The sequence below is a fragment of the Oxyura jamaicensis genome, chromosome 17, assembly GCF_011077185.1.
Source record: "Oxyura jamaicensis isolate SHBP4307 breed ruddy duck chromosome 17, BPBGC_Ojam_1.0, whole genome shotgun sequence".
NCBI lineage: Eukaryota > Metazoa > Chordata > Aves > Anseriformes > Anatidae > Oxyura > Oxyura jamaicensis.
In genome coordinates this window covers 6,850,353-6,865,432 of record NC_048909.1, presented here as the reverse complement: position 1 = coordinate 6,865,432, position 15,080 = coordinate 6,850,353, and the positions used below count along the sequence as shown (strand labels likewise).

The 15,080-nt window shown below is 54.9% G+C and overlaps 2 protein-coding genes across 10 annotated transcripts in view; one reads left to right on the top strand and one right to left on the bottom strand.

Annotated features, from left to right (window-relative positions):
- Positions 1–10,686, top strand: part of RAPGEF1 (Rap guanine nucleotide exchange factor 1) — an 83,352-nt gene extending 72,666 nt beyond the window's left edge. For all 9 annotated transcript variants that reach the window (XM_035341295.1, XM_035341300.1, XM_035341299.1 and 6 more), the window contains 11 exons: positions 1,079–1,154; positions 4,189–4,273; positions 5,545–5,637; positions 5,998–6,183; positions 6,339–6,423; positions 6,643–6,737; positions 7,199–7,277; positions 7,419–7,520; positions 7,926–8,023; positions 9,052–9,180; positions 9,695–10,686. In XM_035341295.1, coding sequence (XP_035197186.1) covers positions 1,079–1,154; positions 4,189–4,273; positions 5,545–5,637; positions 5,998–6,183; positions 6,339–6,423; positions 6,643–6,737; positions 7,199–7,277; positions 7,419–7,520; positions 7,926–8,023; positions 9,052–9,180; positions 9,695–9,845 — 1,179 coding nt within the window. In that variant the 3' untranslated portion in view covers positions 9,846–10,686. The remainder of the gene's footprint in view (positions 1–1,078; positions 1,155–4,188; positions 4,274–5,544; positions 5,638–5,997; positions 6,184–6,338; positions 6,424–6,642; positions 6,738–7,198; positions 7,278–7,418; positions 7,521–7,925; positions 8,024–9,051; positions 9,181–9,694) is intronic.
- A 2,929-nt stretch (positions 10,687–13,615) lies between these two features.
- PRRT1B (proline rich transmembrane protein 1B) lies at positions 13,616–15,032 on the bottom strand. The gene is made up of 3 exons (XM_035341304.1): positions 14,758–15,032; positions 14,539–14,673; positions 13,616–14,449 (listed from the first exon to the last, which is right to left on the bottom strand). Exons 1-3 carry the CDS (start codon positions 15,001–15,003, stop codon positions 14,303–14,305), a joined length of 528 nt encoding a protein of 175 aa, XP_035197195.1. The 5' UTR covers positions 15,004–15,032; the 3' UTR covers positions 13,616–14,302.
- Between the last annotated feature and the right edge of the window lie 48 nt (positions 15,033–15,080).

The following is a 15,080-nucleotide window of genomic DNA, read 5'->3' as shown; positions in this document are numbered from 1 at the left end:
TTTTTGAACCTTTCAGACTGTCAGGGGGCTAGCTTGAAATATAGAAAGAATTTATCATTTACTGGCACTTTAGGTGTGGTCTTTGGTGAGCCAAGATGTAGGGGAGAAAGTGAGAAGCCATTAGTCATCCTTTAAGTAGTAGTTCCTGAATCTCGCCAGAGGGTCACCTGAAAAATTCACATTTTAGACACAGCTGCTCCATGACTGTAAATCCATGGTTTTTTCAGTGTTTTGCATATTAAAATGGCAGACCTTTAGAAAGAAAGCCAAGCATGACTCCAGTTTTCCCTGCAGGAATATCTCCATTAACTTCTTTTTTTTTTATAACCTGTGATTTCTGAACATTTGGGAGTAGCAGATTTGTGTCAGCCCTTAACTTTGTTCTTCATGCTCTACGCGTTGAAAACAATTCAGATCTGCTCCTGGGTGCTGTTTCCTGCAGCGTGGGAACCCCTGGCTGAGTGACAGATCAGTTTTGCATATTTTCAGTCGTGAACAGCAGTAGCTAAAAGAAAGATGTTGTCAGGAAGTGGGAAGGCAGGGGTCAAGCGTTAGCAGTTCTCTGCTCCTGCTCATCGGATCGCCTCAGGTGACCTCCAGCCAAACAGTTCCAGATCAGGGAATGAACTTGCTAGGTTTTGATGTTCCAGGAACATGCGAGTTGAACGCACAACCTCTCACCCCACAGGAGCTGTGGTCTGTGATCCTGCACTTTGAGACAGTTCACACAGAGCTACTGCTCCATTAGTGGTCTTTGGGGAGCGTTTGGGAGTCCGGGACTTTTTGGTTCATTCTTCTGTGGGCAGAAGGTTCAGCTTTCACTGCGCTTCCCAGCCTGGCTTTACAGAGTCAGAGACTCTGAGTGCAGACAGCCCAGATCCTCATCTGGGACACCAAAAGTTTTCCTAAAATTCGAGGATTAGCCCAGCACTTTAAGACCGTGCCCCAGCTTGCGCTGCGAGCGGTGCCAGGAACATTGTGTGCTCCACCAGTCAGCACAAAGTTTGAACCCCCGAGGTGGTGAACCAGGCCGAAGGGAGCTTGGACCACGCGTAACGCCTTTCTGCTCTCATTGCAGGGAGATGATGGGCCAGACGTCCGTGGTGGATCTGGAGATATTTTGTTAGTGCATGCGACAGAGACCGACAGGAAAGGTACAGTGGATGCACCAAAGCAAAGCTGAGGAGTTCAGCCTGGTGTGGGCTCCTGTTGCTGGTCTTCCAGGTCCCTGTAGTGTGAGCAGTTGTGATGTGACTGCCACAGCTGGGCCGGGCTGGGGAGGACTGCACTGATGATCCCCCGAGTTACAGGGGGGTGTCGTGCTTAGCTTTGGTGGAACAGAGGTAAGCTGGATAAGCACCTGCTCGTTCCATCTAACAGCAGGCTGGTGTTAACTCCTCATAGCCTTACCCAGAGGCGCAGCGGTGGAGTTGGTGACAGTGCTGCATCAAAGTGAGAGAGAAGGGCCATTTGGTTTGGGACTAAAGCAGTGCCCGTGGGCATCGGGGAAGCTATCCAGGTGCTGCTGACACCCCTCATTTTCCTGTTGCCTCACTTCCTAGTGCAGCTCTGTACCGCTTGCGTGCTGGTGGCCACCCAGATCTGCTCAGGGGGGAATTCTTAGTGCTTCAAGTGAGTTGTGGGGGAGGGAAGCAGGGGGTGGCAACCCCTAGCTATATATTTGTTAACCCCCCCCCTCTCCAAACCCAGTCACCGCCCACACAAAGCAGCTCCCTTCCAAGTGCTGTGACAAAGACAGCCCTTGCAGCATTTCCAGAGAGTGATTCTGAACCTGCCAAATGCATTTGTGCTGATGGCCTTAACCAGAATTGATCTCATCATCTCCTGGGATGCAAGGCAGAATGCACTAACCCACTGAACCACTCAGCTCTCATATTTTAGAGGTTTGATAGTCAAAGGGGAAATATCTTTCATGTGCATTTTTAAATGGCAGCTTTTTTACTGTAGCATAAGGTGTTTTCAATTACTTACCAGCACCATTCAGCTAGCAAGAAAATCCTTCCCCTGGCAGATGTATGTCCCTGTTTACGTCAGGCATCAAATCCAGGCACAAAGGACCAAAGATAGGAACACATTAGAGAAAAGCAGGCAGTTCATTGCACTGGGTTTTGGTGTATATATGTAAAAAATACATGTCGAAATGAGGTGGTGGAAATACCCCTTACGGAAAAGCTGAAACTGGAATAGGGAATCTCTGATTTACTCTTGCTATTCTCCAAAACAAGCATCGTATTGGAAGAATTTCCATCTTCAAGAAAGACGCTTGATAAAGGGGGGTGTGTTAGAGCACCAGCTCACGAGTGGGGAGCTCACAGGAGGCTGCAAGCAGCGAGGTGAAAGCTCTGGAGAACCTCTCAAGACTGGGGAAAACCAGAGCAGGATTGTAAATACACAGCAGCACGGCCAGGGAGAGCGGATGGGCGGAGGGGGATCTGCACGGTGCACGTCTCAGAATAGTCACAGAGCTTAGCCTGACACACTCTGCCAAGCTGCTGATCTGAATGGAGCACGGAGGAATTTGTGCTATGCTAACCCAGTGTTTGGGTGACTGAGAGGGTTAATGAATTAAGCTTACAATGAGAAGAATTCAGGGCTTGTAAATCAATCAGCCAAACGGCACAGAGGGGTATAGTTAAGAGGCTTTCCTTTAAAGATGAATTTCTTGGCAGCTCCGAGTGCCAGAGCAGACCAGCTGTATTACCTCACATCGCCTTTTGGGCAGATGGGAACCCAGAATAAACGTAACTCCACGCCCTGCTGCATGATGCTTCTTGTCCGTCTGACTTCTCTAAAAGAGCTAAATGGAATAAGGGATAAAAGGAGAACTTGGGATCTTTACGAGCAAAATCCACGGTCAGTTAAGTGCTCGCAGCCGCGTGTGCTTGCCGCGAGCGCAGGATTACAGCTGGACACGGCTTTGGGCTCACCCCGACGTGACCACCCAGCCTCCAGCTTTAGTGCTGACGTCTGATTGTCATTAGCCAGGAGCCAGCAGCGCTCTCTGATTTAGGAACAGGAGGAAGAAGCCTCTCTGCGAGGCTCCTGCCAAGAGAAACACCGCAGGTAGAGGAGAGGCACGGCTCTCGCACCGATCCCTGCAGTTTCCCACCCTCCCCGCACAAAGGGTTGGTGTTACGGCACAGGGCGTGGGGCGCTCCTCGTCCTGCCGGCAGCCAGCTCTGCGTGTAGGGCCAGGCCCGAGCAGGCACGGCAGGAGCTTTTCCTCCCGTCGGTGCTAACGAGCCTCTGCCAGCAGTTGCAGCGGGCCAGGCAAGGGCAGCGTGCCATCCCGCTGCAGATGCTGACTGCAGCGCCGAGCGGTTTTATACTGGGGCGAGGAAACTTCCAGTTTGACCACTGGTGGCCAAGCCTTGCCTAGGCTGCGAGTGTGCTGCAGTCCTGGCCTGAAATCTTTCCCGTTGGGCGTTCCTGCTTTTTCAGATGCCATCCTCTGTGCCAGCAGCCAAAGCTTTGTGGTTCTGGGGCCTGCAGCCCCCACTGTGGCAGATCAATAAACAGAAGTCGGCAGCGTGCACCGTGTCGGTGTTTGTGTCATGGCAGGTCACGGGCAGTTTTTGCAGTGCAATATACTCTTTTTGGCTGAAAAATAATTTATATTTACACTGTCCTGGGGCCTGTTTCCCAGAACACAGCACGGGCAGAGGGTCTGCAGCACCGTATCATCATATCGAAACACGTAACGTATCAAAACATATCCAAAAACAATCCTGATCATGAGGGAAGAGTGACCACGTTCATCAGCAGGGCTCTCTGCTGCCTGCGCAGTAAGGGCACCCGCCTCTCATCATCACATCTTCTCTTTCAAGTATCCCCGGCATTGTCAGCACATTTTAATTTGCCCTGTTATTCGAAGTTCCTGTCCCACGGACAGGTGTTTTCCACCAGCCCCTTTGGTGGTCACACAAGCTAGAAAGCAAATGGGGAGCGCTGCAGATGGGAGCCAGCCCAGGGGGAACGGGGCAGTGTCACTTCTGCTCTTGTGCCGTAGGGTCCATCTGCTGGTAAGAAACAACAGCACAGCTTTTCTGTGAAGTGAATTCTGGTCAAAATGTGCCCGCGTCCACGTCCTCTTCCTGTAAGACTGGATTCAACCTTATACTTTTCTGAAAGCAGTTTTGACTGAGGCTTCCTTGTCTCTCTCCGTAGATCTGGTGCTGTACTGTGAAGCCTTCCTGACTACGTACAGGACATTTATTACCCCTGAAGAGCTCATCAAGAAGCTGCAGTACAGATATCCTTTAGCGTGAAAGGCAGTTTGCCCCAGGGACCAGAGCTGAGCAGCATGAGCATCATGGAGGGAGGCGGTGACAAGTTTGGAGGACGCGGTCAGTAATGTGCTTGCCCTGAACTCCCTCCGTATCTGCAGCCTGCAGGTGGGAGATGCTGCAGGGCACGTCCACGAGGACTGGAGCACTGGATCTGAGCGTAATCACCAGGGGGCCCTGGTGGGGAAGAGGAGCAGTTCAGATTTTCCACACAGAACTGTGGAAGAGGTCTTTTGTTTGGGACATCTTGTCTGTAGAGTGGGGATCGTGTTCTGCTTTCCAGACGGGCTGTGGGGCAGGTGTAGGTTAACACTGCCAAGACACGTTTTCCCTCTTATTACAAGAAATACAGCGCAGCAGATAACGTCCTCTTAGCATCCCAGCTCTGAGCTGAGCTTGTAAGTGCTGAGGAGGCCAGGGCTCATACGTGGCAGCGAGCTTGTGTTTCTGGCAGGGCATGGGGAAGGCTTCTTGCTGAGCCCCCTGCCTGTGGTTCCTTCCACTTGGCTCTGTCCTCGCGGCTCCCTTTGCCATCAGCTGCGTGGCTCAGTGGCTCGGTTCAGGCAGTGCAAAGACCTCGTGGGCTTTGCTCCTGCACGCCCAGGTCAAAGAGAGCCTGACGTCACCCTGGCTAAGCCATGGCTCATCACTGCCATCTGCAGCAGAGCCGCTGCTCCCCTGGCTCCTGCTGGGATCAGTGCTGCCAAGGACGCAGCAAAATCTCGTTGGAGAGCTGGTGTCAGTGAAAATATTGGCTGGGTCACTCCTGCAGGCCCTTCTTGATATTTGACGTACTGCCACCCTGTTTCTCTCTGCCTTCGTGCACCTGGTGGAAGCTTTTTCAACCTGTGCTGTCTCCCTCGCTGCTCTTCCCCTTGCAGCAAATTGGGCGATGAGAGAGGCAGAGGTGACATCTGAGAGCTGCTGTGAGACCAGATGCCTCAGACCACGGGGGGAGATGACAGCGTAGCAGTGCTGCTCATTAAATTCCACCTTAGAGATTAGAGTCTGTGGGTACACCTGCTCCGCGAGCATCAATCCTGCGAGGCCTAAGCACCTCCTCACATCCCTGCTACCTGCAGCTGGGGGCAGATTAATATCGTGCTAATTAGAGCCAGATTGGTGCCCCTTATCTCCCAGAAACCGAACACTAATTTCAGTGTTCTGGTGTTCCTCCTGTTCGTTGTGCTGATGCTGCTCTGACTACAAGAAGTTGATTCTTTAATTTGCAACCCACATATGAGAAGTTTTGCCACTTCCCAGACACATTCAAGAAGCGAGTCAGTAAGAACACCTTCTTCGTGCTGGTGAGAGTGGTGGATGAGCTGTGGTGAGTTGCCTTCTTCGTTTTGGGGTGGGAGACGAATGGTCAGGAACCATACATAAGCCTACCAGCTAAAAATATATATATGTGGGTGTTTTAAACAGACAGCTGAAACCCCCTACCCCGACCAACGAGATACCCATAGTGTACACAGGGAACCCTCTTGTTGGGTATGTCCTGTCTGGGTCAAAGATTTTAAAATAAGCCTTGAAAGGGGAATCTCCAAGAAAGGAAGAGCTGGGAAGGGGAGGAATTTCAATCACTCAGTTCTGCTTGTGGGCAGGAACAAGGAGACTTTGCACAGATACAAATTCTCTAGCTCGGAGCCGTAGCACTGACGCCTTCCGTTGGTTTGCCGTCTTTCAGCTTGGTGGAGCTGACAGAGGAAATTCTCAAGCTGCTGATGGACCTGGTGTTCCGGCTGGTCTGCAACGGGGAGCTGAGCCTTGCCAGAGTGTTACGCAAAAATATCCTCGATAAAGTAGATCAGAAGAAAATGCTGAGATTTGCCAACTCCACCAAACCTCTTGCAGCCCGTGGGGTAGCAGCCAGGTGAGTAAGCATGCACATAACCATATGTTGGTCCTTCTGAGAGACCAGGTGTCCCTTCGTTGTGGGCACAATGTTTTTCTCAGTCCAAAATACAAGAAAGGGGAGAAATCAGGTCACATTTGCTTATCCTTTACTTTCATCCTTCTTTCCTACAGGCCGGGGACCCTGCATGATTTCCACAGTCACGAGATAGCTGAGCAGCTGACCCTGCTAGACGCTGAACTCTTCTATAAAATCGAGGTACGGAGATGAGGACGGGGTGAGGGCAGAGGGAGGGATCTGAGCACAAACAATCTCTGCAATCTCTGCTATTCCCAGCCCACCTGTTGCACTGGAGGAGACAGCTGAACTCGTGTCAGCAAAAGGCTGTGAGCAGAGGCTGTGACTGGGAATCTTAGGGCAGAAATCCCGTGCTAATGTGTGGTATTCTCCCACCCCTCTCTCATTCTTCCTTGGCAGATACCAGAAGTTTTGCTTTGGGCAAAAGAGCAAAATGAAGAGAAGAGCCCCAACCTGACACAGTTCACAGAGCACTTTAATAACATGTCCTACTGGTAAGGAGCTCAGGGCAATCACAGCACAAATTGTGCTTGACCTCCAATGTCCTAGGGTTCAAGACAATCCTTGCAGACTTGGGTTCCCTTAATTGGTATCATGTACGTGGTTTTGGCCAGGAACTAGATGCCAGGCTCTTGGAGACCCCAGAGCACAAGCGAAACAAAATCATTAGGGTTTTGGAAGGCACTGTAACCTGGAGGAGTTATTGTCAGAATTGAGCTCTTCAAACAAACATCGCAAATGAATGCACTCTGTGAAGGGTCATTATTCTCATCCTTGGAATTATTCTGTCTTTGTTGTGAATTAGAGTGCTCCATTTAAGTTGGAGATACCACGAACTTTTTAGTATTGTTGGCCCATCCTTATTAGTTACTGGTTTTGTAAATGAAACAGCAAGAGATCTGAGATCTGCTGATAATGGCTTTATCTTTCTGGTATTTTCTGTCTGTTTTTCCAGGGTCCGTTCAATAATAATGCTACAAGAGAAAGCCCAAGACCGAGAGAGGCTGCTCCTTAAATTTATAAAGATTATGAAGGTACCAGCTTGTTTCTTGCTATGCATCACACGCTGTTCGTTAAAGGAGCAGGAGAGTGGGACATGACAGTTGGTAGAGCTGTCTGATGCTCTAAGGCTTTCCAGATTTCTGGAGTAACTGGTATGTTCTCCCTCTCCACAGCACTTACGAAAGCTGAATAATTTTAATTCCTATCTGGCAATTCTTTCTGCACTGGATTCTGCACCCATCCGAAGGCTGGAGTGGCAGAAACAAACCTCAGAGGTGAGGAGCAGCACGGGCTGTCTTCTTTTGGGGGAAAAAAGCTAACTGTGGTCGCAGTATGAAACAGCTGGGTGGGTTTTAAGAGCTCAGAGACATCCCAGGGTGGAGGGACGGTGGACGAATGCTCTCCAGTGGAAATAATGCCACAGTGCTGGCAGCCTGTAGTGCTGCTGGGCTTTCTGACAGCTGCAGAAGTGGCCGCACTGTCACAGGCTGTGAGAGCAGCTGCCTGCCTCCTCCCTGCAAATGGAAGGCTTGGTGAAGGCAACAAAGTTCTGCGTGTGCACAGCAAGGGGCAGGCTGAGCAGATCCACCCGAGGTGTTTGCAGGACGGCCCTAACGCCCTGGGGGAGAGGTTACAAAGATGGGTTTGCGGCAGTGACCGGGGGCTTTGTGTTCTGCTAGGGCCTGGCTGAGTACTGCACGCTGATCGACAGCTCCTCGTCCTTCCGGGCCTACCGAGCAGCTCTGGCTGATGTGGAGCCTCCCTGCATACCTTACCTGTGAGTTGGTCGTTCCTTTCCTCTGCTCTCCTGCACGCTCGAGTGGTTCCTTCAACAATTTCTCAGCAGCTTCTGCTCAGCTCAGCGCTCCTACATGTAAAATAACCCATCAGCGTGCCACATCAGACCCCTGTGCCCACTCTGAGCAATGTGTCCCCTAGCAGGGAAGAGCGGGGTGACAGCCCTTGGCACGGCTCCTCCTCTGCCCCGTGACACTGCATTCCTGCTACGGGATGGCTGGATTTCTCCAGCCAGTCACCACCAGACATCTCATTCCCTTTTGTAACCATCAATCAAAGCTCAGGCTGCCTGCTGCTGCTTCAGATGCTTCACTCCGTGTCTCAGCTTTCTTTTTGTAAAGGTGGCAAAGGAAAGACCGAGTGGCTGGATCTTCAGCTGACACCTTTCAACTATAGTTCTTTGGGGCTTGTGCACTGCAAAATAAATTTTCCAGGGAGGAGAAATGGATCCCACAGCTTCAAGCTGCTTCTTGCTCCTCTGCAACAGCTCTGCTTCTGATGACTTAAGAGCTGGTAAATTAGGAAGCTTCTTTGTCAAACACAGGCTGCTTCGTCCTGTTTCTAGATGAAGGCTCGAAGCCCCCCCCCTTTCTCCGTAAGGACCCTCTGATACAGATCTCAGATTTGCTCTGTGTTTATCCCACTAAAATTTCTGGTCTTGCTTTCTTTTCTTCCACCATAAAAGTCCTGTAGGAAGATGTGCAGACGTGGCTTCTTAACTGGCTGGGGACCCTAGGAAGGATGCAGAGGAGCCGGGGAGGGAGGAGGGAGCGCAAACCCTCTTGCTCTCAGCTCTGCATGTGATGAAAGGTGCTTGGCACCTGAACACCTTCATGTCTGCTGCTGCGAAGACTTTTCCCTCTAGTTTAGAATTGCAACACTGCCGGTGGCAGCAGGAGGAGGCAGTTAGATGCGGGGCTGCCTTTGGCCGGCTCTCCTGCCCGTGTGTGACAAACACCTCTACTTGTTTGCCTAATCCCTGGCCCGCTGCCCCTTTCTCTCTTCCAGAGGCCTGATTCTGCAGGACCTGACCTTTGTTCATCTGGGAAACCCAGATTACATTGACAGCAAAGTAAACTTCTCCAAGCGCTGGCAGCAGTTTAACATCCTGGACAGCATGAGGTGCTTCCAGCAAGTGTAAGTGCAGCGGGGGGAGCGGAGCCGGCCGGGGGCACCGCTGGGGGTGGTTGTGGTGGAGGCACCGTGACAGAGATGTAGGGAGCCTGGCAAGGACAGGGCTCTGGTCATGGTCTCCTTCCCTCCCTGGGTTAGATACGGCTACAAAGCTGTGGTGGCATTTTTCCCCTTGAGACCGACCCAGTGTAGCAGCGTAGTTCTTGCTCTCCCTTTTCACACAAGTTTTTGCTCCAGGCTCTGCCGTGGCTGGTTCTTCTCCGGGTTCGGAAGGGTTTTACTAAATGACCTCTCACAGCAGATCCAACTGCTGGTTTCAGTGGTGGGGTCTTTTTTCCCACTTCAGAAGCAAGCAAGATGTTTTTTCCTTTCTCTGTGTCACACCCCTGCCACAAGCAGTGGGCTCGGGCCATGCGCAGTGCTGGGTCTGTGCTGGGGCGGAGTGGGGGTGGCTCCAGGCTGGGGGAGGTCCCCGGCAGCCCTGTGGATAACTGCGGCCTTTCTCCGTGTCCTGCAGACATTACGACATCAAAAGGAACGACGACATCGTGTCCTTCTTCAACGACTTCAGCGACCACCTGGCGGAAGAGGCCCTGTGGGAACTGTCCCTCAAAATCAAACCTCGGAACATCACGAGGCGGAAAACGGACAGAGAAGAGAAAACCTAGGAGGAGGGGGGCCGTGCGAGCGAGGAGAATTGCTCGGCAGATGCGCAGAGGGCAGCTATGAGACTGGAGTTCAGTATTTGTACCTGTTACTGGGTGACGCACCCTCCCTCCCGGCTGGCAGCGATCACTGGGCGTGCGAGTGTCGGGCCGCTGAGGGCAGAGATCAGCCAGCGCTCGCTGCACTCGCCTTCCTTCTCCTCCCGTCCCTCTGTGCCATCAAGCAGCTTTAACCCCGAGGAGAGAGCTTCGTGGAAGGAGGGTCCCAGGCAAAGCGTGTTACAGGTGGTGTTCGGAGATACCTGGGCTTTTGGTTTCATCCGTGGAGGAATCGGCAAGAGCTCGGCGCCCACGGGCTGCTCGCGGCAGCGCAAGCAGCCGTGGAAGGCGAGGTTTTTGAGTCTCGCCCGTGACGCCACCTCGCAACGTGTTTATCCCTAGGAGACGAGGATGGAAGAGCCTCCGCTGTCTGCCAGGGGAGCTCTGCTTTCAGAGAGCTTGCTTTTGTTTACAGGGGTCTTTGGTTTACCCCAGATCTCTCTCGCCTCCTTTCTGGGAGGAAGGCACCGGTTGTAGATACAGAAGAGGCACTGAAAACGTGGGCAGGGACCCGCCGTCTCCAGTCATCGTACCCCCCCCTCCTCCTCTTAGATTTCATTATTTAAGCAACTGTAATCCCTCCGAACCCTGAACCAGAGACTTCCCGAGGTACTGCGGTTCACCCGTCTGTGGACCTGGATCTTTTAGTGATGGTACTAGCTTTTGCACAGCAAATTCTGTAGTATACGACTGTAAATATTAGTATCTAGAATCCATTGAGGATTTTTCTTTTTGATGCATGTCCGAAGACCCATGGGTTTATAGGAAAAAGAAAGAAAAAGTGCAAAACATTACGTATAAAACTCCCACCCGGTGACAACGGCGTTCAAGTACTGGAAGGAAGGAAGGAAAGAGGCTCAGGGCTGGCCGTGGGGCTGGAGGCAGGCAGGGGGCAGAGGAGCCAGGGTCACCTCTGGGGTGGTGACAGCCAGCAGGGAAGGAGCTGAGCCCGCCGGCCCCACCGCCTCGCTCCTCTCCTCTCCTCTCGTTGTTGCCAAATGTTTTTTTTTCGGGGTTCCCCCGGTGCTGTGCTCCACAACCCGCGCTCTGGAAGCATCCCCAGCCAGGCCCTGTCCCCCAGCCCTGCCCGGCACAGGAGAGGGGTTAGCACTGCCTGCCCAGCGTGACCCGTCCGTCTGTCTGTCTGTGTCTGTCCGGTGTGCCTTATTCAGCCCCCCCTGTCCCCTCCTGTCCCCTCCGTCCCCTCTCCCAGGGTGTCCTTGCCAGTGCAGCCCCAGCGGGCCCGTTCCCCTCCCTCCTTTCTGTCCTCATTCAGTTGTTTACAGCGTGGGTCGTGGTTTTGAGCATATGCTGTAGATTTTATCAGCCTTGCAAGGCCTTTTTCAGACCCATGTCACATGGTCACAGGTTTTTAAGAGTTCGTCTGACAAAATCCTGCAGTTTTAGAGCAGTGGCTCATACAGGATGTTTTGCAGAGCATCCTTGATTTGTTTCTCAATAGCAGGTCAATGTTTGCTAAGCCTCTGTTTGTTCTGGGTGAATCAGAGGTGCGAGCACTTCCTTCTACAGATCGCAAAGCCTTCGCGGCTCCCTGGACGTGCTGGCTCCAGCTTCCAGCCTGCAGCAGGGAGCGCCGGCGGCGTTACCCCATGCACAGGACTGTGTCCAGCTCCATCGCTTCCCTGAAGGTGCAGGCAGTGGGCTCTCAGCGCCTCGCCTTGCGCTGCCCAAGCTGCTGCAGCGGCCTCTGGAACACCCGTGGTGGGAACCAAACCGAGACACCTGCATCGGCAGCAGCAGCCCTGTGGGAGTGTTGGCAAGAGCAAGACACGGCGCGTTGAAGCACACGTCCACGTCGTGCGTCCGCATCGGCTTTGCAGTCTGGGTGTGAGCAGAGCAAAATTCTGGAGTGTCGTGTCCCCTGTCCCCCCCGTTCATGCCCTTGCAGTCCCCAGAGCAGGAGGAGCAGGGCTCTCGCTGTGCCAAACACGACGCCTGAGTCAGAACACTTCAAAAGCTTTTTATTTTATGGCACTGCCAGCCTTGGAGCTGCGTGCCACGTCCGGTCAAGGCTTTGCAACCCCTGAAGGCTTCGCAGCCTTTGAAGCAGGAAGTAGTACTTTGGTTTTGCTTTGTAAATAAGATTTTAAAAAACAACCTGACGAGACTGTGAAAAGGCAAAATCCGATCTCTGGCTGGCACAGGGCTCTGCTGGCTCTGAACACGTCACTACCACCGCTGTGTGCTGTAGCATAGGCTGTTCCTAGGAGTATCGTGTGTGGTGATAGCACTAAAACACACCCCATCGGTTCAGTTCCCTGTGTGCCGGGCTGGGTGGGGAGCCGCAGTGTGGCGTGGGCTCAGTGCCCCTGCTGCCGAGGAGGCTCGGGGGCAGCCGTCGGGTGCTGCTGGTCCACGGCCCCGTCCTGCGGCTGCTCCCCTTCCCCTCGCTGTGTGTGAGCTGCTCTCAGTTCTCGCCCTGCGTGCGGAGCCGAGAGCCCCCCGCTTGCAGCCAGCCCTCGGCAGCAGGGGCTCGGCTCACGGTGTGGGGACGGGAGGCAGGAGACGTGCACGGCCGCAGCTCCTCGTGCAGCGAAAAGCTCTGAGCGCAGCCACGTCTGGTGCAGCTGCGAGCCCCTCGCCTCCCTCGGGGGGCAGGGGGGTCTCGGTCTCCTCGCTGGGCAGGGAGGTGGAGAAGCGGTGCCCAGCGCCCCGCACTGCCCCCGAGCCTCTGCCACCATCCCCGGCTGTTAGGCTGTATTATGTATTTACCACTAACCCGGTCCCGATGGTGGCATCTTCCCGCAGACATTTCAAACGTGTAACTTTTATATTAAAGACAAATAAACACCAGTAACAAACCTGCCTAATGATCCTGTTTACAGTGCATGCAGCAGTCTGTGGATTAAAGTGACAATCAAATCCGCTTCTTGCGCTGGTGTGGCCTCATGTTTTCTCATGTCCCCCTCTGGGTTTTCCCCTCCTGTTGGCCCGTTTTGCTTTTAAGTTTCCCCTGTAAATCACTCCTTTACCTCCCAGCGAGCTGCTCTCACCCAAAAAAAAGCCCAACCCTGGCACAGCTCAGGGGGATGCCTGTTTCCGTCACCCTCTGGGCACCGAGGTGCCTGCTCTCAGGGCCGGGGGGGGCTCCTTTCCCCGCAACACGTGGCACAGCCCCGCCAGCACAGCGGCCTCGCGCTGCCTGCCCACGGCTATAAATAACCCCCGCGGCTGCCTGGGCGGCCACACACACTCCCGCGCTATTTCAGGCCTGGATGGAGTTCAAAATTCCTCTGGAAATAATCGGCATCCGCCAGCCTGGGAGGAGGATGCCCAGACACCGAGCACACAACGCCTGCTCCTCGCAGGGGGCAGGTCCCAGCTGCACCTGCGGGGCTGCAGGCTCCGTGCCCCCGGCCAGGTTTTGGGGTCACCGTCCCCAGCAGCATCACGCTGCGACCCCGAATTCTCCAGCTGGTTTTGTGATTATGAGCAGCTTGGAAGCTGCTGCGCTCGCTCCCAGCCCAGGAACGGGGGTGGGCTGGGGGCTCCTGCTCTGAATGGCTCCCAGCAGCCTCCCACCCGCCTGGCTCAGGGCACGGCTGCTTTTGGGGGAAATTCCAGGTTGGGCAATCACAGAAGGGTCTGCACTAAATTATCTGGACAAAGGCCGTGGTCAGTAAGGGTCTGTGGTGTGCACAGAAAACAGAAGCTCTGGCTGTACCTGTATTTTATTTAAAACTGGAAGCAGCAAGAAGGTGGCAATACAGCATAGTTGCGTGTGCAGAATGATCATAAAAGCTAAAATACGTATTTTTTTTATATTTTCTCACATTATTAATTACTGGGAGGGGGAGGGTGCACTTGGACGCCCTGAGCAGCAGCTGCCTGCATAGAGCAGTCGCATGCTTTCGCCTTTTGTTAACTTCTTGGCCGTTTACTCCATTTCCAGCCCCAATTCTGTGAGGTGCTCCCCTTGCCAAGCATCCAGCATGCACTTCCTGCTGTGTCCCTGAGCTCTGCTACCGGGTGTTTTGCTCCTCCAAGGGACAGTCCCACCCACGGGACTAAATACCTGCTGCAGAGGCCGATCCTGCGTGCGGTGCAGCGGGGCCAGCACAGCTCCTTGCCAGCTCGGGCACGGCTCGGCGCCAGCATCGCCTTAGTCCGTGTCCGTCCTGCCTGGGCTGTGGCTTCTGGGCAGCCAGCGAGTGCTGGTGCTGCTTCGGCAGGACGATTCCTGATGGCACCCGGTTGTCACCTTCCTTCCGGTCGTCACCCTCCTCCCACAGCAGCTCTGGCAATGCCACACAGGGGCTGGGGCCGCTTCGTCCACCCGGAGCCCCCCAGGCAGCAAGGAGCCCCCGGCGCACTGTGTGCCGCCAGGGCTCGGGGCCCTGTCACAGGTAGAGGGCCACCAGGACGTAGACAACCCAGCTGAAGGAGGCGAAGAGGCCAAAGAGCAGGCTGAAGAGCACCAGCGACTGAGCCTTCCTGGATGCCACCTTGGCCTGGGCCACGTCCCCGCGGCTCAGCGCTAAGCGGGTCTGGCGCAGGGGGAAGGAAGCGAGAGGTCAGCGGGACCCTGTGGGGACAGCGGCAGGGTTTGGGGTGATCCGTCCCACGCCACCCTTACCTCGTGGGAGTAGACGAGCGCGACGACGCCGGTGAGCAGGCAGCAGAAGACGGTCACCAGCACCGACTCCACCAGGTAGTCCCTGGGCGGCCTCTGGCTGGTGGCGGGAGGCGCGGGGCTGGGCCGCGGCTCGAACTGGAAGGGAAAACGGGGGCGTCAGGGGGGCTCCGGCCGGGGTCGGACCCCCCCGGGGGTGGGTGTCGGGGCCCGGCTACGTACAGCGATGAAGGACAGGGGAGCGCCGGGCTGCGGGCACGGCCCGAGGCCGGGCTGGAAGGCGCCGGAAGGCTGCGGGGCGAAAGCGGGCGCGAAGGGCGGGCAGAGCAGGTGGGCGCTGCGGGGGTCGGGCGGCGAGTAGGGCGGGGGCGCCCCCTGGACGGCCGCGGGGCCGCCGCTGAGCGTCGCCACCGCCCTCGGGCCCCGCTCCGCTCCCGGGGGGAGCCCGGCCCCGGCCTCGGCCTCCATGCGGGGGGCGCTCAGGGGCACCGCGGGCGGCCCCGGCCCCGAGCCCCGCCGCCCCCGGGCCCGCACCTGGCGGCAGC

Bases quoted from the DNA above. Each gene is read 5' to 3' on its own strand.
- PRRT1B (XM_035341304.1), bottom strand. From the start codon at position 15,003: ATGGAGGCCGAGGCCGGGGCCGGGCTCCCCCCGGGAGCGGAGCGGGGC. The intron at 14,674-14,757 runs GTACGTAGCCGG...TTTCCCTTCCAG, and splicing joins CTCCCCTGTCCTTCATCGCT to TTCGAGCCGCGGCCCAGCCC. The intron at 14,450-14,538 runs GTAAGGGTGGCG...CCCCTGCGCCAG, and splicing joins CGCTCGTCTACTCCCACGAG to ACCCGCTTAGCGCTGAGCCG.